The sequence below is a fragment of the Odocoileus virginianus genome, unplaced genomic scaffold (genome assembly GCF_023699985.2).
Source record: "Odocoileus virginianus isolate 20LAN1187 ecotype Illinois unplaced genomic scaffold, Ovbor_1.2 Unplaced_Contig_1, whole genome shotgun sequence".
NCBI lineage: Eukaryota > Metazoa > Chordata > Mammalia > Artiodactyla > Cervidae > Odocoileus > Odocoileus virginianus.
Window position 1 is genome coordinate 1,748,389 of NW_027224318.1, and position 24,232 is coordinate 1,772,620.

General features: G+C 39.1%; 1 protein-coding gene across 7 annotated transcripts in view; it reads left to right on the plus strand.

Moving 5' to 3' along the window:
* Positions 1 to 24,232, plus strand: part of ATP11C (ATPase phospholipid transporting 11C) — a 166,031-nt gene that overhangs the window by 115,841 nt on the left and 25,958 nt on the right. For all 7 annotated transcript variants that reach the window (XM_070463261.1, XM_070463265.1, XM_070463262.1 and 4 more), the window contains 6 exons: positions 346 to 609; positions 4,243 to 4,417; positions 8,868 to 8,970; positions 10,591 to 10,736; positions 15,678 to 15,737; positions 24,071 to 24,198. In XM_070463261.1, coding sequence (XP_070319362.1) covers positions 346 to 609; positions 4,243 to 4,417; positions 8,868 to 8,970; positions 10,591 to 10,736; positions 15,678 to 15,737; positions 24,071 to 24,198 — 876 coding nt within the window. The remainder of the gene's footprint in view (positions 1 to 345; positions 610 to 4,242; positions 4,418 to 8,867; positions 8,971 to 10,590; positions 10,737 to 15,677; positions 15,738 to 24,070; positions 24,199 to 24,232) is intronic.

Below are 24,232 nucleotides of genomic sequence, written 5' to 3' on the forward strand. Positions count from 1 at the left end.
TATTTGTAGACAACATAATGAAATATGCTAAAGTGACAATGAGTAATACCATTTGGTGAGATTCTGAACATTTTAGCTAAGAGTGATGATTCTTATTTCTGTCATTAGATACCAGTTACCTCAAGAGAGGTCATGAACTTTCAAAACCTCATTGTCTGAAATGTACTTTAATAAGTAAAATTATGCCGACAAGAATATGCTTAGAAAGGGTAGAGGATATATAAGAAAAGTAACTGTTAAAACATGTCAAGATTCCAAAATTGCCATGAATTATAAGAATATTCTCTTTAACAGAATCTGTGTCAGGAATCTTCAAAGATAACAAAGTTTCCTTTGTGTTCCCAGGCTACAGGATCAAGCCGCTGAGACCATTGAAGCCCTGCATGCCGCAGGTCTGAAAGTCTGGGTGCTTACTGGCGACAAGATGGAGACTGCAAAATCCACCTGCTATGCCTGCCGCCTTTTCCAAACCAACACCGAACTCTTGGAACTGACCACCAAGACTGTTGAAGAAAGCGAAAGGAAAGAGGATCGATTACATGAGTTGTTGACTGAATATCGTAAGAAGCTGCTACGTGAATTTCCTAAAAGTACTAGAAGCCTTAAAAAGTAAGAAAGTGCATCAGTTTGTATATTTAGGCCTTGGTACAGATGTAAACCACAGCTACTTATGCAGAAGGCTCTGTTTTCTCTAATTTATCATTGGTTGGTTGTAGGTGGTTTATCCCTGTGAGTTAGAACCTTCCCTGAGGACTTAGCTAATGGCCTATTTGAGATTATTTGGCACTTTCCACCTCATGTTTCTTTTTTTAAAAAAACTACTCTTCTTAAGCTTTAGAAAAGTGGTTCATTTTCTAAATATTTAGGGTCTGGATATTTAGCATTGATATCCTGGCCTGGTCCATGTTAAGAAAAAATATCCCTTTTCATGGTCTCTTAAATTGAATGTAATAAAGTCAGTCTCTGTAACAGTTTCTGTGCAGGTTGAGGTCCTGGAGCCATTTTCTATGTGAATTTTTATGCTTCACAGGAGACCAAACACTTGATAGCATAGCCACTCGACTGCTTTCAACAAGCTGCTTAGGAAGAACTTGTAGAACCTAGGGTTCTCAAGGAAAGGCACTGATCCACAGTAATTCAGTACCCAGAGATACATTGACCATGGCTTAGGTTTGTCTAAACCAATTACTGGAGTTTACCTTGGCCATAAGCAAATCAATTTCCTCTTCTAAATCCAAAGACCCCTAGGTAATACTATTTCACATTTCTTAAGCACACTCTTTGTTCCAGGAACAGCATTAAGCACTTTAAATTATTCTCATTTAATCTTCACAACAACCCAGTAACAACTAATTTTCTTCATGTTAAAAATAGGGAAACTAAGACTCAGAGAGATGAAGTGACTTATTCCAGGTAACACAGCTAATAAGATGTAAAACAGGTCTATCCAATTCCAGAGCCTATACTTTTAACAACTCAGCTGTATCTGTGTCCTCATCTCTAGGGTTTAAACAGGCTTTAAAAATGAACAACCCACATTCATGAGATGATGTCCAATTTTAAAACAGCTGTTGTTCTTCTGTTACTTGGACATGAGTGAGAGTAAACAGGTTTTTATTAATTGTCTGTGATAAATGTTTCCTTCCTTTAGCCAAATGGTACTTATAAAGGCAGTCCAGATTACATGTGTTTTACTTGTGCATTTATCTTAATCTGCTCAGGCCATCATGACAAAATACCACAGAGAGGGTGGCTTAAACAATAGAAACTTCTTGCATTTCTGAAGGCCAGAAGTCTGGGATCAGGGTGCCAATATGGCTGACTTCTGGTGAGGTTCCCCCTGCCTGACTTGTAGAAAGTGGGCTGTATCCTTTCTTGGCTGAGAGAGAGGAAGCTCTGATGTCTCTTCCCTTCTTATAAGGATATTGATCCCATCATGAGGGCCCCACCCTCACGACTTCATCTAGACCTATCTATCTCATTTCCAAATACCCTCACCCTGAGGGTTAGGGATTCAACATGGGACTTCATGGGAGACACAGTTAAATCCACAGCACCATTCAGTTGTGTAAAAGCCAGGGCTTATGGAAAATTGAATTCACCATCTCAAACATTTCTTCTTCCTCATTCATCTGCAGTTGGGTGAAGTCTTTCCCCAAGTTACACAAGCATGAGACACAGAATCCCTTTGGCCAGCTTCTGCTCTTTTGTCTCTTCCATTGCAAATCCGCCCCCAAGCCCTACCCATGTTCCCGCTCTTTCCACTGGGACTCCTTTAACAGATTCCTAGTAATTTGTGCCTCAAAGCACTTAAGCCCCTCTACCCAATGACTGGTCCTTAGATGTAAAGCACTGCGCATATCATCACCCTGCTCAGAAACCTTTAGTGTGTCTCCATTACCCACAGAATTAGGTCATACCAAAGACCCCAGGTGACCTTTTCAACTTATTTTCCTAGTATACCACACATACTGGAGAAATGGCAATCCATTCCAGTATTCTTGCCTTGGGAAATCCCATGGACAGAGGAGCCTGGCGGGCTACAGTCCATGGAGTCGCAAAGAGTCGGACACAACTAAAGCAGCTTAACACACATACCACACATACGTTCTCTCTTCACCTCTTTCTGTCCTTTCAAGTTCCATTTCAGATGTCATACCTCATAAAGAACCCACTGTTCTTTCCTGGTCTGTATTTATTCTCCCAATCACTGGATATTAACCTTTTTAAAAATTATTTTATATTGGAGTACAGTTGATTAACAGTATTGTGTTAGTTTCAGGTGTATAGCAAAGTGATTCAGTTATATATGTGTCTATTCTTTTCAGATGTTAACCATTTATCATGTTTAGTGGAGCATCTTCTCTCATGTGTGCGTCTTTCACCCCAAGGAGATTTTCTAGTCTCCAGAAAAAGCTTAGTTAACAGTTCTTTCCGTTCTTCTATATGGCTTAGTTAGAGTTGAATTATACAGATATTGCTTGATTGATTATTGAGCCACTGTTTTCTGCACATTGTTAGCTCTGTGAGTAGGGGAGCAAAGGAATGCATGATTGATATCTCTTTAATTAGTGAAAAAAACATGCTCATAATAGTATGAAGCAAAATATGGAAGGAAGGAATGATGAGGCATATTAGAGTCTCACTACTCATAGTCTGTAAAACAGCAGCTCTTTAAACAGTAAACTTTCAGAAGCATAACATTAGACGAATGAATCTGTAATGATGAGACCCTGCTGTGTTTAACACTTCTGCAGCGATTCTCAAATGGCACCCAAGATTGCCTGAACAGAAATTGATTAATTGCTGGTTTTTTCATAATTGCAAAAAAATGAAATGTTAATTGGTAGCATTTTTTCAGTTGTAAGTTTTCCCTCCATATGGTTTTCTTAAATAGTTGGCACCCATTATATTTGTCGTTCCTGGCAACTAATACTGCTCAGTCCTGGCTATGCATGCAAATAACCTATGGAGCCTTTTAAAACACACCTATATATTGGGTTGCCCAAAATGTCCAATTGGGTTTTTACATGTTATGAATGAACCTATTCTGGAAAAACCCAGGTGAACTTTTTGGCCAACCCAGTCTAGCCAAGCTCTGTCCAAGATACTCAGATTTAATATGTCTGTGGATAAACCTAAGACATGGGCTTTTTAAAAAGCTGCCCAAGTGATTCAAATGGGAAAGCTATGGTTAAAAATCACTAATCTAGTATAAAATTATACTTATTTAAAGAACATAAATCATTGTATGGAATTCTTTAATGAACACTTTGTCTTTTTGGTAGTCTGTCATATTTGAGAAGCCAGATCTATTGATAGGCTTTGTCAGTCAGGCAAAAATGTTAAGAATATCTTCTGTGATTTGTATACCCCAAAGCCATTTTGTCTTTTCCCTGCATCGTTCAGTTTTCAGATTGACTAATGATTTGTCTTCACATCAGAGTTTTACTGATTGAACTGTTATTTCCAAAATTCATCTTGAGTTTCTTATATGGAGACTGGCTGCTAGATTTTCATTATTTTTATATTTAGAACTTAGTGACATCTATCTGGGCAACTTGAGCCTCAAAGATGTGATAGAAAGTCTCTATTATGCCATTAATAGAAATGGTTGCTTCTTCAGAATTCACAGGTCCAGGAACCAGATTGATGATAAGTCTGCTTTTTGTGGTTTTTTCAAGTTCCTAAAAAGCAATGTATAGTAGATTCAAATATATTTGCATTATTTTTCTTTTTCAGAGCGTGGACAGAACATCAGGAATATGGATTAATCATTGATGGCTCCACTCTGTCTCTCATATTAAACTCTAGTCAAGACTCCGGTTCTAACAATTACAAAAGCATTTTCCTACAGATCTGCATGAAGTGCACAGCAGTGCTCTGCTGTCGCATGGCCCCATTACAGAAAGCCCAGGTAACTGGATATTAGTTGATGTTCTATTCTGGCTACTTCTGTACACATAGATACAAATGATCACTTTTAATTCTCTTCAAAGGGCCCCAAGTACCTTATTATATCTTTCCTGGCCTCTTCCTCTGTGTGGTCCAACTCAGGAGCCTTCCCACCAATTTGAATTAAACCTTTGCTTCACCTTGCTGTCCCCTCAAGCTGGCTGTCCAGTTGCTCACCTTCCAAACTTTCCTAATGAGTACTTGGTGCCTGTTGCCTTCATCCCACTACTCCTGGCTCCACTGTTCCATTAGCTCCATGCATACTTTCTTCCCATCTTACTCTGTAGGATCTCTTGGAGGAGAGCAGCAAACTCCTTGCTGAACCCATTGCACTGTCTTCCATTTTCTCCTCCTTTCTCCACTGCAGTTGACACTGCAATTATATCCCTGTTTAAACTCTCTTCCCTTGGTTTCTGTGATAGTCCACGGTCCTCTTTTTTTTCCATCTTGGCAACATGGTGTTTTTTTTGTTTCACCCTCGGTCTTCTCCCTGATTATCAGGTTTTCCTGGGGCGGTGTCTTCCATCTGCTTTTCACTTACATCCTATCTTTGGATAAGCACATCCTTTTCTATGACTCTGACTGACTTGTCCTTTTTGTTAAGTCACATATTTCTAGCTGCCTGCTAGACGGCTCTATGTGGACTCCCTCTGTAACATTAAATTCTAGTATCTAAGACAGAGATTATAATTTTCTCCTTCAGGCCAGTTTGGGTTATCCTTTTTCTTTGTTATTCCTGTCACCGGTGACATTTTTCTTTTGCTCCCCAAGTCTCCAAACTGCCTTTGACCCTTTTCTTCTCACTCATTCCATATAATCACCATGTCCTGTTCTTCCTACCTTTTGTCATAGCTCTCATTTTGGTGCCATCTTCTTAAACCTTTTATCTCCATCCTAGTGCAAGCAAGCCCTTAGGGCTTTATACACAGAATGTTTGATTTAATCTTACTAATCCCTTACTTTCGCCCTTCCCCCTTCCATCTCTTTCCCCATACTCCCAAATTAATCTTGTTAAAACTGTACTTCTCCCATCATATATTCTCCCTTAGAACCTTTCAGTAGTTTCCTGGTCCCTTAGGATGAAGGAGAGATAACTCAGTATGGCAGTCAGGGCCACCCCAGTCGACCCTTTCCATGTGTCTGTACACACTTTGAGTCCACCATCACTCCCACATCCAGCGTGAATCCTCCACTCCTACTGGTTGTTCCCCTTTTGTGTTCCTTCCCATGTGCCATTCTCACGCCAACTTCCAGGACTTGCCTTATATAATTTCCTCATCTGGAGTTGTCTCTGAATTCCTCTTGACCTAACAAAAATTGTGTTCCTAACAAAACCCAATGCAGAGGCCACCCCCATGTGCTGTCTTTTCCAGCTCCTCCAGCTTGCATTGGTCTGCTTCACCTTGCCTCCTTGTGCTCACTGCATCTCTGGAACCTTAGAGTGTCAGGTACACAACTTTTCACTTCTGTGTACACTGTATTCTTTTATATGCATTGGTCTTGCTTCTTCCCATCTCTCAGTTGCTTGCTCTAGACCCAGGGGCTGGCGCTGTGTCTTTGGCTTCTCCTTCACAGACTCCGCTCCCTACCTTGCACAGGCATGTGCATACACCCAGCCCATCCTAATTGAGGCAATCATCTCTCCCTACCTTCTCACTTTCAGCTTCTACTGCAATCATATGCTCTTCTTTTCTTCAAGCTTCAAAGCCTCTGTTAGCCCCAGCTGGGGAAGCAGATCCTATCAGAACAATATCCATAGAAATCTGTCCCTCTAATCAAAGGCAATACCTCTTTCCTTTTTATTTTCCCCCCACATTCATTGTCTGCTGCTCAGATTGGTCACCTGGGTTCTGACTGCTCCACTGCCCAGGCCAGTATCTGAATTCCTAACACGATGCTGCTTCTCCCACCAAGAACATGGAGCCCCCCCAGGGTTCAGTCCTTAGTCTCTTTTATTTCTCTCACTATCATCACCTCTTCCAGAATATCACCTACCATCTACTATCACCCACTCATAGGTGTTTTTCAAATCACTTCTTCAGTCCCAGTCTTTGGAGTTCTACTTTATTTCTCCAGTTGCTTACTGAATACATTTTCTTGGGTGTGTCATTATCACCTCAATTCAACCTTCTCTAGAGTCCAGTTGTCATTTTCATTGTCTTTTTTTACAAGTGTTACTGAGCTCACTGCACTTCTAGATCTGTATATTGACGTCCCCTATGCTTTACCCTTCCGTGTGCTCTCAGTCACCAAATTCTGCCCATTTTCTAGTACGCTGTCTTTTCCATCTCTCTCCATTACCTTCCAGGTCCAGGACTTTAACAGCTCATTGAACTCCATGTCGACTAACTTCTCTCTCAGCCTGCAGTCTAACCTTTTCTTCTCATTTCTCCTTTCTCCTGCACCCCGTTACCACTTTTATAATATGGCCCCATATTATATTATCTACCTGTCCATGTCCCCTTTATGAAAACTCAATTGGTCTGGTCAAATCAGACCCGTTTTCTGAGCATATATTGGACTTAATTGTCAGTATGCCTTAGATTGTGCTCTTCCCTTTCCCTGGAATACTCCTCCAAACCTTTTTCCCCATCCATGCACATCTTACCAGTCCTTTATGGTTTAAATCAACCCATGCTTCCTTCTGTAAAATCGTTTTTCATCACTCTGGCCTGTAGTGTCCTCTCCCTTCTCTGACATCATAAGCCTTCTTATGTGGACAACTTAGATGACAGTGTTATATATTCTCTTGCATATTGAGTATTATTATCTTTTGTTGTTAATCTGCTTCTCTGATGTTATTGTATCCATTCCCCATTATATGCTTCCTGAGGTGTGTGACCAAGCCACATATCCTTTTTGGGTATTTGCACTTCACTTTTGCACATTGTGTTGCATGTAGTTATAGTAGATCAATAAATACTTTCTGGTAAATTGATTTCTTTTTTTGTGAGGCTATCTAGAGATTGAAGAGTTCTTAATCTCAGTGACCTGGAACTTCTGGAAAAAAAACTCGATGTTTATCTATCTAGATCTTTCATGGTTTTATGGTCCGTAGCAATATATCCTTTTATCTTTCTGCAATGACTGGCTTTCACCTTTTTAATCTATATTTGCATGCAGAAGCTGTCACCCTTGATAATTTTATTGCCTTCCCTAGACCTTTCCTGACTGCATTTTTCTTCTTTTAGGTCATAACTACATACAGTATAATAGTGCAATTAGTTAAACCAGTAATGTAGCCCATTAAAAACAAGTTTACTTTTGTCTTTGACTCACTGATTATTTCTGACACTCATTAAGTTTTTAAAAAGAACCAAGTTGAGGTGAAGGATTGGGGAAAACCTGGCATTTCCTAGTAACATCATTTTTGTGTCAAATGGATTAGATGTCAGGTTTTTTTGGTATGCAATTTAATATAACTAAAACCTGACTGAATTTTGTTTAAAGAAAAGACTGCAGGGTGGTTTTGCCTCATATAAATTATTTTTAATCATTTCAGTTATGTGGGAATGGATTTTATTTATGTTACCTGGTGAAAGCCTTTGAGAGTACAAAATTTTTGCAAGACATTATTTAACTACTGATTTACATAAGCTGTTTAAAAGCTGCTAGATTCCAAGGGGTTTTGAGGGTTGACACATAAAGCAGTAATTGGTAGGAGGACAGCCACTTACCCAATATTCTTCCCGCAGTAACTCTGCCAGGAGAAGGTTTCTTTTATTCAGTACCTACCGTGAACACAGCGTTGAGCTGCACTGTGCCATCAACATATCTTTAAGAGACACTCAGGGAATGATGATGCTTTATACACATCTCAGACATCTTTCTGCAAAGGTCATCACCTTTAGGGTGCCCCCTTTTAAAATGCAGCTACCTGTTTGAGAGATCAAATCATATTGAGCACTCATAAAGATTTGGTAAAGTTTAGTCGGCAGCTAGATGGAAATAAGGGTTGGGGTGCACCCAGGGGTGGTTGGAGTGTCAGCAGGGAGGAGAGAGGAAGAGGTGACCAAAATCATTATCCTCTCACTGCCCACTTTTGTCCTGGTAGCCCCATGCATATTACCCCATATCAGCTCTCTGGTCTCCACTTTCTCTCCTTCACTACCTGATCTGAAAGGACATGTGAAGCAGTGACAAGAGGGGATGCGTGCTGCTCTCTAATGTGGAAGAAGGCATAGATTAGACAGTTCATCCATTAGCAAAACCAGAAACAAGTAGGCACTGGTGTTACGTTTTGAAAAGCTGTGTTGTTCTCCCCTGAGAATTCGACACTATTATATGCATAGACCACCTTTCTGTTTGCAAGGCCTCCATTTACAAGTGTGAATGAGGCAAATACCCCCATGGAGTACAAGCTCACATTCTGCTTTGACCTTTTCTATACCTCTCTTGTATTTAACGTTTAGATTGTAAGAATGGTGAAGAATTTAAAAGGCAGCCCAATCACACTGTCGATAGGTGATGGTGCCAATGATGTTAGCATGATCTTGGAATCCCATGTGGGCATAGGTAAGAAACATCTAATGAGATGGCAGCTGTAAGGTATCAGTATTGCTTTTAGGTAGAGTGGTCTTATTATTCTAGAGATTGTTTTGGTTGCTCATCTTGAATTTGAATTTGGGAATGATCATTGTTAATCAAATGAAGGTTCTCTTCTGATCATGGAATATGCCCATGCATAAGTCCTACCCCTGGTGGAAAGGTAGCAATACCAGGCTGGAGGATATTGTTTTATTAGCCAAATAAACCAAATTTCTGAAACCTCCTGGCCGCGTGATCGATCATTTAGCTCTCATTTTTGCCAGCATGCAGGAAATTGTATTGATTTTTCACCACTGGCCAGATCGCCTGCTTATGTTGTTGCACTGTATCTTTTGAGGTCCTTAACTGTTTGGAACTCAGAAATGATAACTGGCTGACTGATTTTCCTCATGCCAATATTTATGCATGGTCATTTGGGCTATAGTGGTGAATTTACATGTTGGCATGCAACAGCCTCTTCTCTGTGACTTCACCATTTTCCCCCCTGTTAGCTTGCTGGGAGACAGCAATCCTAACACCCCAGCATTTTTTGGAGGGGGAGAAATAATAGCATTATTAATATCTTGGGGATTATTGTAATGCAGATTGGATTCCCAAATTCTTTCCATTTGGAAGTAACCCTGTTTACTGTGGAATTCTAGTTCGACTCATGGGCTATTGACCAGAAATGACCTGAAGCCACTTGAGCTCATGGGCTGCCACTCAGCCTTGCAGGACATTTGATCTTGTCTAAAATGTCCACAGTGCATTTTATCCACGCCAAAAGGTCCTTGAAATTCTGTTGTTTAGTCTCTAAGTCGTGTCTGACTCTTGTGACCCTATGGACCATAGCCTGCCAGGCTCCTCTGTCCATGGGATTCTCCAGGCAAGAATACTGGAGTGGGTTGCCATGCCCTCCTCCAGGGGATCTCCCCTTCCCTCCAGGGGTCGAATCCGCATCTCCTGTATTGGCAAGTGGATTCTTTACCACAGAGCCGTCTGAGAAGCCCCCTTGAAATTTGTTGCTGTCCAGAACTATTTGGTGTGGACCAAGTATGCTCAGGGGCATTTTGGACAAGAGCAAATTTTGAGGCTCTTTGGTGTGAGCCAGCTGCTTTATGGACATTTTGGACAGGACTAAGTGTTAGCTAACCACTGCTCAGAGTATCATTCGGTATGAGGACTTAACCATCTCATTACAACTCTTCAGTTTTGATCTCTTAAACCATAAACCCCAGGTCTCTGAGTTGCTTTAATATAGCACCTAGTCTGGTGCGGTGTATAATTAATCACTTACCAAGTACCTTCAAAAATATCTTCAATATTTTTGAGATTAAATTTTTTCCTCAGTATAATTTTTGCCTTATCATGATTAAAATAATGATTTCATTAATTGTTTTATGTTTTGTTATAAATAGGTAATTGCCAATTAAACAATTTTACTTTTTATTGATAAATCTCACTGATAAAAAGCACTTTTTCTTAAGAAAACAAAGCTAAATTATTCAATTGAACTGTACTTGTAATCAAGAAAAACATGGAAGTAACAGATGAGGTGGTTACTTACTCTATAAAAATACTCACCCTATAGAGATTGTCTTTTTTTAGGTATTAAAGGCAAAGAAGGTCGCCAAGCATCCAGGAATAGCGATTATTCGGTCCCAAAGTTTAAACATTTAAAGAAACTGCTGTTGGCTCATGGACATCTATATTATGTGAGAATAGCACACCTGGTACAGTATTTCTTCTATAAGGTATGTGATAAAATATTTGTAATTTATGAGAGTTTAACGCAGCGTTGACTTGGCTTGGTTGCAGGTTTATTTTTGTTCTTTTTTCATATTTGTTTTAGTGTCTTAGCCCTGAAATTTGTGGTCAGTAAAACAGAGGTGGTCTATTTAATGAATCAGAAACCAGAAATTCCCCTTAATGAAACAGATTTGAGATGAAAAATTTTAAGTGAACTTTCTTAAAGTATAGTTTAAATACAGTACAGTGTACCCATTAAACGGAGAAGGCAATGGCACCCGACTCCAGTACTCTTGCCTGGAAAATCCCATGGACGGAGGAGCCTGGTAGGCTGCAGTCCATGGGGTCGCTAAGAGTCAGACATGACTGAGCGACTTCACTTTCACTTTTCACTTTCATGCATTGGAGAAGGCAGTGGCAACCCACTCCAGTATTCTTGCCTGGAGAATCCCAGGGACGGGGGAGCCTGGTGGGCTGCCGTCTATGGGGTCGCATAGAGTCGGACACGACTGAAGTGACTTAGCAGTAGCAGTAGCAGTCCCCTTTAAATGTTTATAGCTTGATTTTGACAAATGTTTACGTCCATGTAACTACCACCAGAATCAAATATTGACCATCTGTACCACCCCAGAAAGTTCCCTTGTGCTTTTCCAATCTTCTCCACCCCTGCACCAAACAATGACTTATCCTATTGACATTACTATATGATATATAGTGATATAAATGGTATATAATATATAAATTTAGATATAATTTATGTAACATATACGTTAGGTTTACCTGTTTTAACCGTGTACCAGAACTTGATCTCCTGTCCTATATTCTGTTCTGTTTATTTTTTTGAAGTTTTTTCAATTTTCATTTTGAGATAATTCCATACTTTTTAAAAGTTGCAAAATTAGTGAAGTCTCATATACGCTCTGCTCAGCTTTGCCAACTGTTAGCACCTTAGATAACACACAGCATAGTTACCAAGATCAATAAATTGATATTAATTAGCACATTATTAACTAGTCTATATACCGTATTGGAATTTTGCTAATGGTCCCACAGATATTTGTTTTGTGGTCTGTTTCAATCTCAGGCCTGCATTTAAGGATCCTGATCTCCTTAGTCTTCTTTAACCTGGGATAGTTCCAGTCTTTTTTGTCTTTATGATCTTAAAATGTTTGAAGAATGCTGGCCATTTAGTTAGTTGACTGACCCTCAATTTGGGTTTGTCTAGTATTTGCCTGTTATTAGATTCAAGTTTGGGCACAATTACCACAGAAATGCTATTGCAACCTGCTGAGGACATCATATCAGGAGGATGTGTTGTCAGTATGCCCCATTCATGATAATGTCAACTTTGAAACATTGATTCAGATGGTGTTTTGAGGGTGTCAGGACACCTCAGTTTCGCTTATGTAATTTTGTTTGAAAAGAGCATTCTCCCACTAAACCAGATACTTTATCTGTGTTGAAATTCATTACCATCATTCATTGTTACTCAGATTGTCACGGGCTTGGCACCTGTGTCCTTTCACCATGTGCCCATCATTAACTTTTTATTTTATTGTGATGACATGTAACAAGAGCTCTATCTCCTTAACAGATTATTAAGTGAAAGAATACAGTCCTGTTAAGCATAGCAGATCTCTAGAACTTACTAAAACTTTATACCCATTGTGTATACCCGCCCCTGACCATCGCCTTTTTTTAAGTTTTGTTTGTTTTCTGGTACCACATGATGTTATAGGCTCCTCTTGTATTTTTTCCTTCCCCATTCCTGGACTCAGACTTTTCTCCAAGGATCTCTGGTCCTTTTTTTACAAATGGTATTTAGAAATCTAGATCTGGTGCTCGTTGTGCTCATTGTCATTGGTATCCATATAAACTCAATACTTGAACTCAGTTTGTATGGATACCTTTGATTAAAGCTGACACTGCATGGATCATTCTATCTAACCTTTCCCTTTTCCATATTAGTAACTCCTTTCTTCAGCAGTGAGAAACCTGGTTCTCATTTGCATTATTTATTTATTTGCTAAATCCTCAAGTTTATACTTAAAGTAGTTCCAGAATTGCTGACTCATATATTCCTATGGGAAACAAGTCTGACTAACTTGAGAAATATGTGTGTGCGCACTTCTGTCTTTAGCTCTTTAGCCTTAGAGTATGTAGTCAAAATACTGTTTCCAAAGTTACTTTTTTTTTTCCTTTTCCACCATTTCTGTGTGGTTATGTTATTTATATAGAGTCTACGGGGCCTTGAACTCAGTAACTTAACAGCCTCACGTGGGGATGGATGGTTGTTCTCTCTTACCTCCCCCTTGAAGGGGAGCCCATGAAGATTTGGCCCTACATACCTGCCTAGCATTCTGATCCTGTTCCAGAAGCTTGTTTGCCTCTTTTAAGAGTTTGGCCTGCAATTCAAGCAACTGCCACCAGATGGAAGGAACACTCTGTTAAGAAAAACAAAATAAGTATTAAGATGGCTAATGTTTACCAGTGATCAGTAAGTTATATATCCCTGTTCTCAATTTAGGGGATTATTTATGCAGAAACCCTCTGTCTTCATTAGAATCTCTGTGCCCATTTTCACCTTAGTTACTGACTTAGCATGATTCCTTTCTTATGCTGCCTTTCGTCTCAAGATGATCTATAATATGTTTGACCACCCTGGCTGAGCTAAGATGCCTTCCTTCCTCTTATTTTGACTTTGCATCTTCCAGTTGTTATTGCCCTGCAGTGACAGGTCTTCCTGCTCTCTGTTTCTCCACTCAGTTGCATAATTCAGCCAGGTTAATGTTTAAAAAATGCCACTTTTCAACTTGTCCTCCAGAAACTTCACTCTCCTTTGTCTAAGAATTAGTCTGGCTTTTAAGGCACCCCACCCTGTCCTACGTGATATGTTTAAAATACATATGGTCTTGCCTTGGTTCCTGCTCTCATCATATCGTACTCATCTTTAACACCTAGTTCAAAGTCTAACTTCTTTTTTTATTCAATCAACAAATATGCTTGAATGTGTTACCATGTGCCAAGCATTATTTCAGGCCCTTGAGAATTCATAATGGAATAAGACAGGAAAAGTCCTTGTTTTCATGGAACTGTTACTCTAATGGGAGAGTCAGACCTCCCCTTCCCACATAGCACCCCCATAATCCACACCTAGCACTGTCTCTTCCTCAGAGCACTTCTTTTATATACATAAAGTACTGTAGGAAGGCTACCGACAGTATTTTGCATTCTGCCAGAATTGATCCATACAAATGAGTGTTGCCCTTCCAGATGATGACCTTGGGAGCTCTGACACTCTGGTGCTGTAGGACTTATTCAAAACACGTGTAGCAGTTTTCTTTAGAAATGTCCTCCACAGCCGGCAGTGTATTCACCTAAATATCCTCAGCTGCGGCAGAGGATCCACTGGATTTTTAAAAATGGCCTCAAGTCTCCCAGAATGGAACATTAGCTAAGTGAGCATGTGTGACAGAAGGAAAGAGATGGTTTTTTGACGTGGCTCAAAAATGGACTATTAAAGGGGGTGCCCAAAGAGAAATCCAGAGACATGAGCAAGTGACAGCAGGGCTCAAATACAGTCAAAGCTTATACTGAAGGACAGCACCCATTTGAAAACATTAGTGCTGGTAGTTTTGCCTGAAGATATTAATTTAATTTTAGTATTTATCCTCTCACCTGGTGGCTTTTACTGCCTTGTGCATTCTCAGCTTGTGTTTTTTTTAATCTGTTTTTCATATTCTCCCAGTTAAGTGATAACTCTCTTAGAAATGAGAGGTTTTGTTTACGTGTGCAACTAGAAATGATACTCATCCAAGGTCAGAAATCACTAGGCAAGGTTCTTATTGAGAGTTACTTTCATATTTGTTAAATGTTATACTGGTACTGCATCCTTCTTAATAAGATCCTATGAAAAATTTTGAATTTTTAAAGTTATTTCCTAAGGATAGCAATTACTCTCATACTTCCCCTACTTCCTTTTTTTCCAGTCTCCGTAAAAAGCTGCTTTCTTAGCTACTACCCCAAATAAAAGTTTTCTTGTTTGCTTGTAAATGTAGTGTAATGTAGTTGTTTTCAGCCCATTAACCCAAATTGTCCAAAATGGATATCTAGGTAACTTTAAAAAGAGGTCACTGGGATGGATATGTGTGTGTACTTTGATCTTCAAATTCAAATACTGCACAGTATGAAAAGTATTATGACCAATGTAAAGTTGGGGACACAAGTTTAAGTTACTCTATTATTTTAATAATTAAATTCATAAAATGTTTAATATCTTAAATGCCAAAGTTGGAACCTAGATAAATGATTGTAAACCATCCAAGAAAATGTGCTTGCTGCCCATGACTACTTTATTTGTATGAATAAAGATAGTAAGAAACTTAAAAAAAAAAAAAAAGAAATGAGAGGTTTTGGTTTTTTGTATCACCCAGTGTCATCTTTACTTATGGTAGATGATCAATAATAATAGTTGATTGTTTAATGAGGTAGTAACAAAGGCAATAAACCATTAGTTGATACTTGTTTGTGTCAATATATACTATAATAATTTCCTGACTATTCATTGGCATTAGCAGACTTTAAATTATACACTTAGAGCTTTATGTCAGTCTACTTCGTGATGATTTTACAAACCCATTTGGCATTTAAGGTGCAGTACCATTAAGTGTTCATATTATATGAGCTCATTTCTTCTCTAGAACAGCAAGAGGATCTCATAAAGTAAGTGAGATTGTCTTCTGCCTGGGAAGAGCAGAAGTTGGTATCAATATGAATGTAATCTATTGTTTTGAATTGTTTCCTTATAACTCAGGAGTAGAAGTTTATTGCATTGTGACATTAGAAGCATTTAGGACTGCCTATACTATTGAGTACAGTTTCCTGTTTTAGTTTCAAAAAGTTGATGGAGTGAAACATATTAACCCTTTTCTTCATTTTTTTCCCAGAACCTTTGTTTCATTTTGCCACAATTTTTGTACCAGTTCTTCTGTGGATTCTCACAGCAGGTTGGTTTCCCTACATATTTGTTGTAATGTAGTTTATACTTGCTGTTAATAAACTACCTTTTGTGTATTGGATTATAGAGATTTAAAGAGGTATGTCCAAAATAAAAGGATTTTTTTCCCCTTGGTTCAACAGTTGGTCTTCTTGGCCTGGTTTTTGACCAATAGCAAAATTTTATGTCTTTGCTTCAGTAATGGTCTTATTGTTATTTTCTTTTTGAAAGTTATTTGGTACATCCTATTGGAGTTGAGATCATTTAAAAAATTTTGTCAGTGTATATAATGTTTTCCAATAACTTTAAAATATTTCATCAAATAGAATTTTTTTATCTTTTCATTTTCTCAAGTTGATTTTCTAGAAAAAAAAACATTGATGTTTAAGCTAACCGAGAAGCAGTAATTCCTGGATAAAGCCTTGGATTAGTTAAAGAATTCTACACTGGTAGCCCTCTGTAGTTTTCTGAACATTTTTTGCATACAGAATGTGCTGTATGTTGACTTGATATGTAAGTGGTTGGATGAGCAGGCACGTTTGTAGGTTTCTTTAATAGCTGAAATACATTTTGCATTGCTTCTAGTGGAAGTATAGCTAACTAAGGGAGCTATAATGCTCAGTGACTGAGAAATTTTGTAGTTTATCTATGAGCAATTCAGTGATTTTTACCAAGCTGAGCTGCTGGTAACATCATCACCGGTATTAGAAACTGAGTTTCTATATTTCAAGGCCAGCTCCATTCTTCATGATAGGAAGCGATTTTTTTTCCTAATTTCTTGGCAGTATTTTTAGAGAATGTATTCTTTCTAATGGGAAGTGACTGCTCTCTTTCTCTTAAACTTGCTTCTTTGCTATATGGTATGCTGTCTCTTACATCAGTTCCATGTCATCAGCCCCATGGGGCCTGTTAAGCTGATCACTTTATGAATTAGTGGCTATAGGAAGTGCCATCGGCCTTCTTGTATTAAAAAGTAACAGCATTGGTAACAGTTTTTAAAATTCTGATAGTTATACTTTTCTTGAACATTCAGATTGCTATTGATCAAAATATTTGTTAATTCCTCACTTCCGTGGATAAGGAATGTAAGTTTTAAAAAGACATTTTGAAATTTTGTAGCAAACTGATAAAGGGAAGCTGGTTTTTAAAACCATGTTGACCAAACAAAAATTGTATGAAGAAAGAAAGGAAACCCTTGGTTTTTGAAACCCTAGGCTGTCAGGGGTCTGCTTAGGTTCTCATAGGAGTTGACGTTTGCCTTCCTCAGTTGCTCAACTGGTACGTTAATTCATTTAAAAAATACTTCTTGAGTGCCTACTGTGTGCCCTGTTAAGTATTGGGAATATAACAGTGATCAAAGCTCTTACCCATGGAGCTTGCAGTAGAGTGAGTGATAGGCAGAGAGACAGACAGCAATCAAACATATTACACTGGGTACTGATACATCCTCTGAAGGAAAAAAAAAAATAAGTGAATAGGGGACTTATTGACTGGGGAAGAGAGCTGCTTTTTTAGACAACCTGATCTGGGAAGTTCTCTCTGATGAGGTGACATTTGGGCAGAGATTTGGAGGAAATGAGGGAAGAACCTAGGCAGATATCTTAGAAAAAGTGTACCAGATAAAAGGAAGGTCTCTTGGTGGCTCAGACAGTAAAAGATCCACCTGCAATGCAGGAGACTCTGGTTCAATCCCTGGGTTAGGAAGATCCCCTGGAGAAGGGAATGGCAACCCACTCCAATATTCTTGTCTGGAAAATCCCATGGACAGAGGAGCCTGGTGGGCTACAGTCCATGGGGTCGCAAAGAGTCAGACATGACTGAGTGACTAGCATATCTGAGGTAGTGATGTTTGTAGCTTTCGTTTCCACTTTGGCCTTGTGCTGCTGCTGAATGCATAGACCGTTATTGCAAATACGTGGCTCAGACTGTAAAGCATGTGCCTGCAATGCGGGAGACCTGGGTTTGATCCCGGGTTGGGAAGATCTTCCTGGAGAAGGAAATGGCAACCCACTCCAGTACTCTTGCCTGGAAAATTCCATGGATGAAGGAGCCTGGTAGGCTACAGTCCATGGGATCACAGAGTCAGACACGACTGAGCAACTTCACTGGTGGAATACATACAGGTTAGTCAGCCTTTTTCAGTTTAGGTCTACTTCAGGTGTTCTCTGCAACCCAGGAACTTAGATATGAGCTATGGAGAAGGTAGAAATGGCACCAGGATGCAGATTATTTAAACAAAAATCTACTCTTTGTTTAGTAAAGCTGAAATAGACTGGTCTTTTTTCTTCATGAAAAGATACCATTCATAACAGGTTTCACAACAACAGTATTGTTTGTTGTTTGTTTGTTTTAAGAACTTTTCTGTCTCCTCTGATTATGCATCTAAAAATTATAATTATTTCTCATATACACTCAAAGTACCATAGTGGAACAAAAGTAGACTGATGCTCCTTTGGTTTGAATAAAATTCAAGACTAAATTACACACCAGTCAATCTGGGTTTTTTTGGATTTTTTTTTCTTTCAATTTCTCATTAGCAAAAATGGAATGGATGGTTTTCAACGAGAATGTAGTGCAGTGAGCCAACAGACTAGTCCTCTCCCTTGAGAATTAAACTGATCTCCTTTAGCAAGGACTGGTTGGATCTCCTTGCAGTCCAAGGGACTCTCAAGAGTCTTCAACACCACAGTTCAAAAGCATCAATTCTTCAGCGCTCAGCTTTCTTTACAGTCCAGCTCTCACATCCATACACGACCACTGGGAAAACCATAGCCTTGACTAGATGGACCTTTGTTGGCAAAGTAATGTCTCTGCTTTTTAATATGCTATCTAGGTTGGTCGTAACTTTCCTTCCAAGGAGTAAGCATCTTTTAATTTCATGGCTGCAGTCACCATCTGCGGTGATTTTGAAGCCCAAAAAACTAAAGTCTCCCACTGTTTCCCCATCCCCCATTCATTTGCCATGAAGTCATGGGACCAGATGCCATGATCTTAGATTTCTGAATGTTGAGCTTTAAGCCAACTTTTCCACTTTCCTCTTTTGCTTTCAAGAGGCTCTTTAGTTCTTCTTCACTTTCTGCCAGAAGGGTGGTGTCATCTGCATATCTGAGGTTATTGATATTTCTCCCAGCAATCTTGATTCCAGCTTGTGCTTCCTCCAGCCCAGCATTTCTCATGATGTACTCTGCATGTAAGTTAAATAAGCAGGTGACAATATACAGCCTTGACATACTCCTTTTCCTATTTGGAACCAATCTGTTGTTCCATGTTCAGTTCTAACTGTTGCTTCCTGACCTGCATACAGATTTCTCAAGAGGCAAGTCAGGTGGTCTGGTATTCCCATCTCTTTCAGAATTTTCCACAGTTAATTGTGATCCACATAGTCAAAGGCTTTGGCCTAGTCAATAAAGCAGAAATAGATGTTTTTTTGGGACTCTCTTGCTGGATCTCATCTGATGATCCATTGGATGTTGCAGTTTGATCTGTGGTTCCTCTGCCTTTTCTAAAACCAGCTTGAACATCTGGAAGTTCACGGTTCACGTATTGCTGAAGACTGGCTTGGAGAATTTTGAGCATTACTTTGCTAGTGTGTGAGATGAGCGCAATTGTGTGGTAGTTTGATCATTCTTGGCATGGCCTTTCATTGGGATTGCAATGAAAACTGACCTTTTCCAGTCCCATGGCCACTGCTGACTTTTCCAAATTTGCGGGCATATTGAGTGCAGTACTTTCACAGCATCGTCTTTTAGGATTTGAAAAAACACAACTGGAATTCCATTACCTTCACTAGCTTTGTTTGTAGTGATGCTTCCTAAGGCCCACTTGACTTCACATTCCAGGATGTCTGGCTCTAGGTGAATGATCACACCATTGTGATTATCTGGGTCGTGAAGATCTTTTTTGTACAGTTCTGTGTATTCTTGCCACCTCTTCTTAATATCTTCTGCTTCTGTTAGGTCCCTACCATTTCTGTCCTTTATTGAGCCCATCTTTGCATGAAATGTTCCCTTGGTATCTCTAATTTTCTTGAAGAAATCTCTAGTCTTTCCCATTCTATTGTTTTCCTCTATTTCTTTGCACTGATCACTGAGGAAGGTTTTCTTATCTCTCCTTGGCTATTCTTTAGAACTCTGCATTCAAATGGGTATATTTTTCCTTTTCTCCTTTGCTTTTCACTTCCCTTCTTTTCACAGCTATTTGTAAGGCCTCCTCAGACAGCCATTTTGCTTTTTTGAATTTCTTTTTCTTGGGGATGGTCTTGCTCCCTGTCTCCTGTACAGTGTCACGAACCTCTGTCCATAGTTCATCAGGCATTCTGTCTATCAGATCTAGTCCCTTAAATCTATTTCTCACTTCCACTGTATAATCATAAGGGATTTGATTTAGGTCATACCTGAATGGTCTAGTGGTTTTCCCCACTTTCTTCAGTTTAAGTCTGAATTTGGCAATAAGGATTTCATGATCTGAGCCACAGTCAGCTTCTGGTCTTGTTTTTGCTGACTGTATAGAGCTTCTCCATCTTTGGCTGCAAAGAATATAATCAGTCTGATTTTGGTGTTGGCCATCTGGTGATGTCCATGTGTAGAGTCTTCTCTTGTGTTGTTGGAAGAGGGAGTGCATTCTCTTGGCAAAACTCTATTAGCCTTTGCCCTGCTTCATTCTGTACTCCAAGGCCAAATTTCTCTGTTACTCCAGGTGTTTCTTGACTTCCTACTTTTGCATTCCAGTCCCCTATAATGAAAAGGACATCTTTTTTGGGTGTTAGTTCTAGAAGGTCTTGTAGGTCTTCATAGAACCATTCAACTTCAGCTTCTTCAGCATTACTGGTTGGGGCATAGACTTGGATTACTGTGATATTGAATGGTTTGCCTTGGAAACAAACAGAGATCATTCTGTCATTTTTGAGATTGCACCCAAGTACTACATTTTGGACTCTTTTGTTGACTATGATGGCTACTCCATTTCTTCTAAGGGATTCTTGCCCACAGTAATAGATATAATGGTCATCTGAGTTAAATTCACCCATTCCAGTCCATTTTGGTTCACTGATTCCTAAAATGTCAACATTCACTCTTGCCATCACCTGTTTGACCACTTCCAATTTGCCTTGATTCATGGACCTAACATTCCAGGTCCCTATGCAGTATTGTTCTTTACAGCATCAGACCTTGCTTCTATCACCAGTCACATCCACAGCTGGGTGCTGTTTTTCCTTTGGCTCCATCCCTTCATTCTTTCTGGAGTTATTTCTCCACTGATCTCCAGTAGCATATTGGGCACCTACCGACCTGGGGAGTTTCTCTTTTAGTGTCCTATCTTTTTGCTTTTTCATACTGTTCATGGGGTTCTCAAGACAAGAATACTGAAGTGGTTTACCATTCCCTTCTCCAGTGGATCACATTTTGTCTCCGTCTTCTATGTAGAATGTATTTTTAAGTTCATTGAAAAGGTTGCATGCATTATATCTTGCTTTGTGTCTGCTGCAGGCAAGAAGTCTGGTCCCCTCCTCTAGGCTCTACCAGTTCCCTATACAGTCACCATGCTGCCGCCCCCTCTACACTTGATCTTAGCCGAAAGGCCAAGAAGCGATTGCCTACCCCTCTAGAATTCGAACTCCTTGCAGACAGGGCATGAATCTTCTCTGTTCTCAGTATTTCACACTTGGTAAACACTCAGTAAATTTTTTTCCCCCAGCAAATATTTTTGAAGTCAACTAATGAATGAACTGATGCTCTATTCAAGTTATTACCAATCTTTTTGAATCAACATCCACTATGATATTAATTGTATCTTTAATTGACATTGATTGATAAATGTATAATTCTGTTCATTTGTGTCACATTTAAATGTATTTTATTAATCAGAAACATTTTATATATGTAAAAGATACATGCGAATATGGGATATTGTCTATTCAGGTCATAGGTAACAGTTATATTACAAAATGTAGCACTGTGTAGAAATTACTGAACTCAGTAAATATTTTCATCAAAACAAGGTTCATTATAAGCACCTTAATATTTTTTCAATAAAGGAATATTTATGTCAGATCAGTCCTATATGAATACATTATAGCTTCCAATCTCTAGTCATTCATTCATCCAGTTTTCATTGAATGCTTCCTGCAAGCCAAGTTCTGTTCTAGGAATTCAAGATTGTCAGAGCCAGGAGAATACTTGCAGTTCATCAAAGTAGGTTTATTAGTCAATGCAACAGAAAGAATGTACACCATGAGGAACAATGGAACTTCTTAGAAAGAGAGTGTTAGAAAAGTCTTGTAAGATTTGGGCTTCAGTTAGGTGATTTGGGGAAGGGTTTAAGGAATAGTAGGGCCTTGCTGGCTTCTGTTAGCAAATGGGATTAGTTTTATGACTGGGTGTGTTAGTAAATCTTGTCCAGGAAGCTAACATGTCATTGGTCAAGAAGTAGTAGTCACCCAGATTAGCCAGAATATAGATGTTGGTCATTATTGTGATCTGGACAGTGTTTATATTGTGTCTATGTTCAGAAGTGGTTATGGAGTGGTCATGTTTTTGTCTTCATCCATCACAGTCACAGTGGCCTTGTTTAATGTTGCTGTTTCGTGAAATTGTTTGTGTTCTACAGAGCACCAGTGCCTAGCTCTGAGTGCCAGGCCAACTCTTGGATATCAGGGGCTGCTTTGCTTTTTCTTAAGCTACAGCTATCAATAAAATAAGTAAAAATCCCTGCCGACACAGAGCTTAAATTCTAGTGTGAAGAGAGATACAGTAAACGTAATAAATTTATCGTGTAAATTAAAAGGTGATTAGTACTATAAGGGGGAAAAGAGGCAGGGTGGAAGAAATGTGTTCAAGAGAGAGGATGTGGCAAGTTAAATCAAGATTGGTCTGACTGAGAAGGTGACAGACAGGTAAAGAGAAGCCAGATCAAGGGGGACTTTACAGCCCCACCATTGTAGAAACTTCTTTACTTTTAGAGATAAAGGAATCCATTGGAGAGTTTGAACAAAACAATGATTTGATTTCACTTATTTTCTAGTAGAGCTGCTCAGGTAGTTGTGTTGAGAATAGGCTATGGGTCAAAGGGAGAAGAGGCAGGGAGATCAACTAAAGGCTTGCATGATGGTCAGAGTGGAGGGGCTAAGAAGTAGTGTGGTTTTGAATGTATTTAAAAGTAGAGCCAGTAAACACTTCTTCATAGATTGGATAGGGATTGTGAAAAAGAGAAGAGTCAATGATAAATCCAATTTTTCAGTTCTGGTTGATCAAAAAGATTTAGTTGCCCTTGCCAGAGATGAGGAAGACTTCAAGAGAAGCAGATTTCAGGTGAGACAAGTCTGGAATTCAGTCCTGGACATAAGTTTGAAAGATACTAGACACTCAGGAGGAGGTATTGAGTGGGCTGTTGGTCATATGGAACAGGTCTGGGCTACATACAGGAATTTTCAGTGAATGGGTTGTATTAAAACCACAGGACTGTATGAGATCAGCTAGAGAGCGAGTATACAGTTCCAGACATGGAGTACTGGAACACGCCAACACAGAGGGCTCAGGAAGAAGAGGAGCCTGAGATGGAATGGCTAATGAGGTAGAAAGAGAATCACTCAATTCAAAAAAATGTCTTGAGCAAGTAAACAGTACCAGGCACCAAGGTAGATACTAGGGTTGCAAACATTGTGGGGCCACTTACTGAAGTAGGGGACATGGGAGGAAGCGAATTTAAAGGGAATGAGTGAGTTTGCGTTTAGACATTGTGAATTGCAGGTTGTCCTATGGACACCTAACAGGAAGTTTGGTCTGGAGCCTACAGAATTCAGGGCAAGAAAGAGTCATGACCATGTGAATATATTTAGCTTTGATTTTTGTGAATATATTTATTTAATCCTTAGTAAATGGCCACATTTGATATCATAAATACAGTCCAGAGAGGGTCATAGTGGTATTTAAAAGCATGTAAAATATTAACCAAAAAAAAAAAAAACTGTGACACAGGCTGGCCACTGCTTATATTTAGTTTTCCTAAGGAGTTCCTGTCTTACACTTAATTGGTCTTCATTCACTGAAAATCTTTTGAAAAGTTCTTGGTTAGTATCTGTTAGAAATAAAGTTTATAGCATGTAAACATTCTGAATAAGATCCTGTTTTTAAAGGGAGGATATATTAATATGGTGCATTACAATATTTTAGTTTCTTTTCTGTACTCATCAGAGTGACCTTATTTACAAAACCGTTTTTTGCTGTCACACAAAGTGTGAAAGGAAACTGTCTTGTTTAAGCTTGTGATTTTTCTAGACAGTTTAATATCCTCTGGCAGATGATTGTTCCAGTACATTTATTTCTCTTTTGTGGTTTGTCATTATAGCCACTGTATGATGCCGCTTACCTTACAATGTACAATATCTGCTTCACATCCTTGCCCATCCTGGCCTACAGTCTACTGGAACAGCACATCAATATTGACACATTGACCTCAGATCCCCGATTGTACATGTAAGTTGAACATATGTAAGGTAAAATCCCCTCA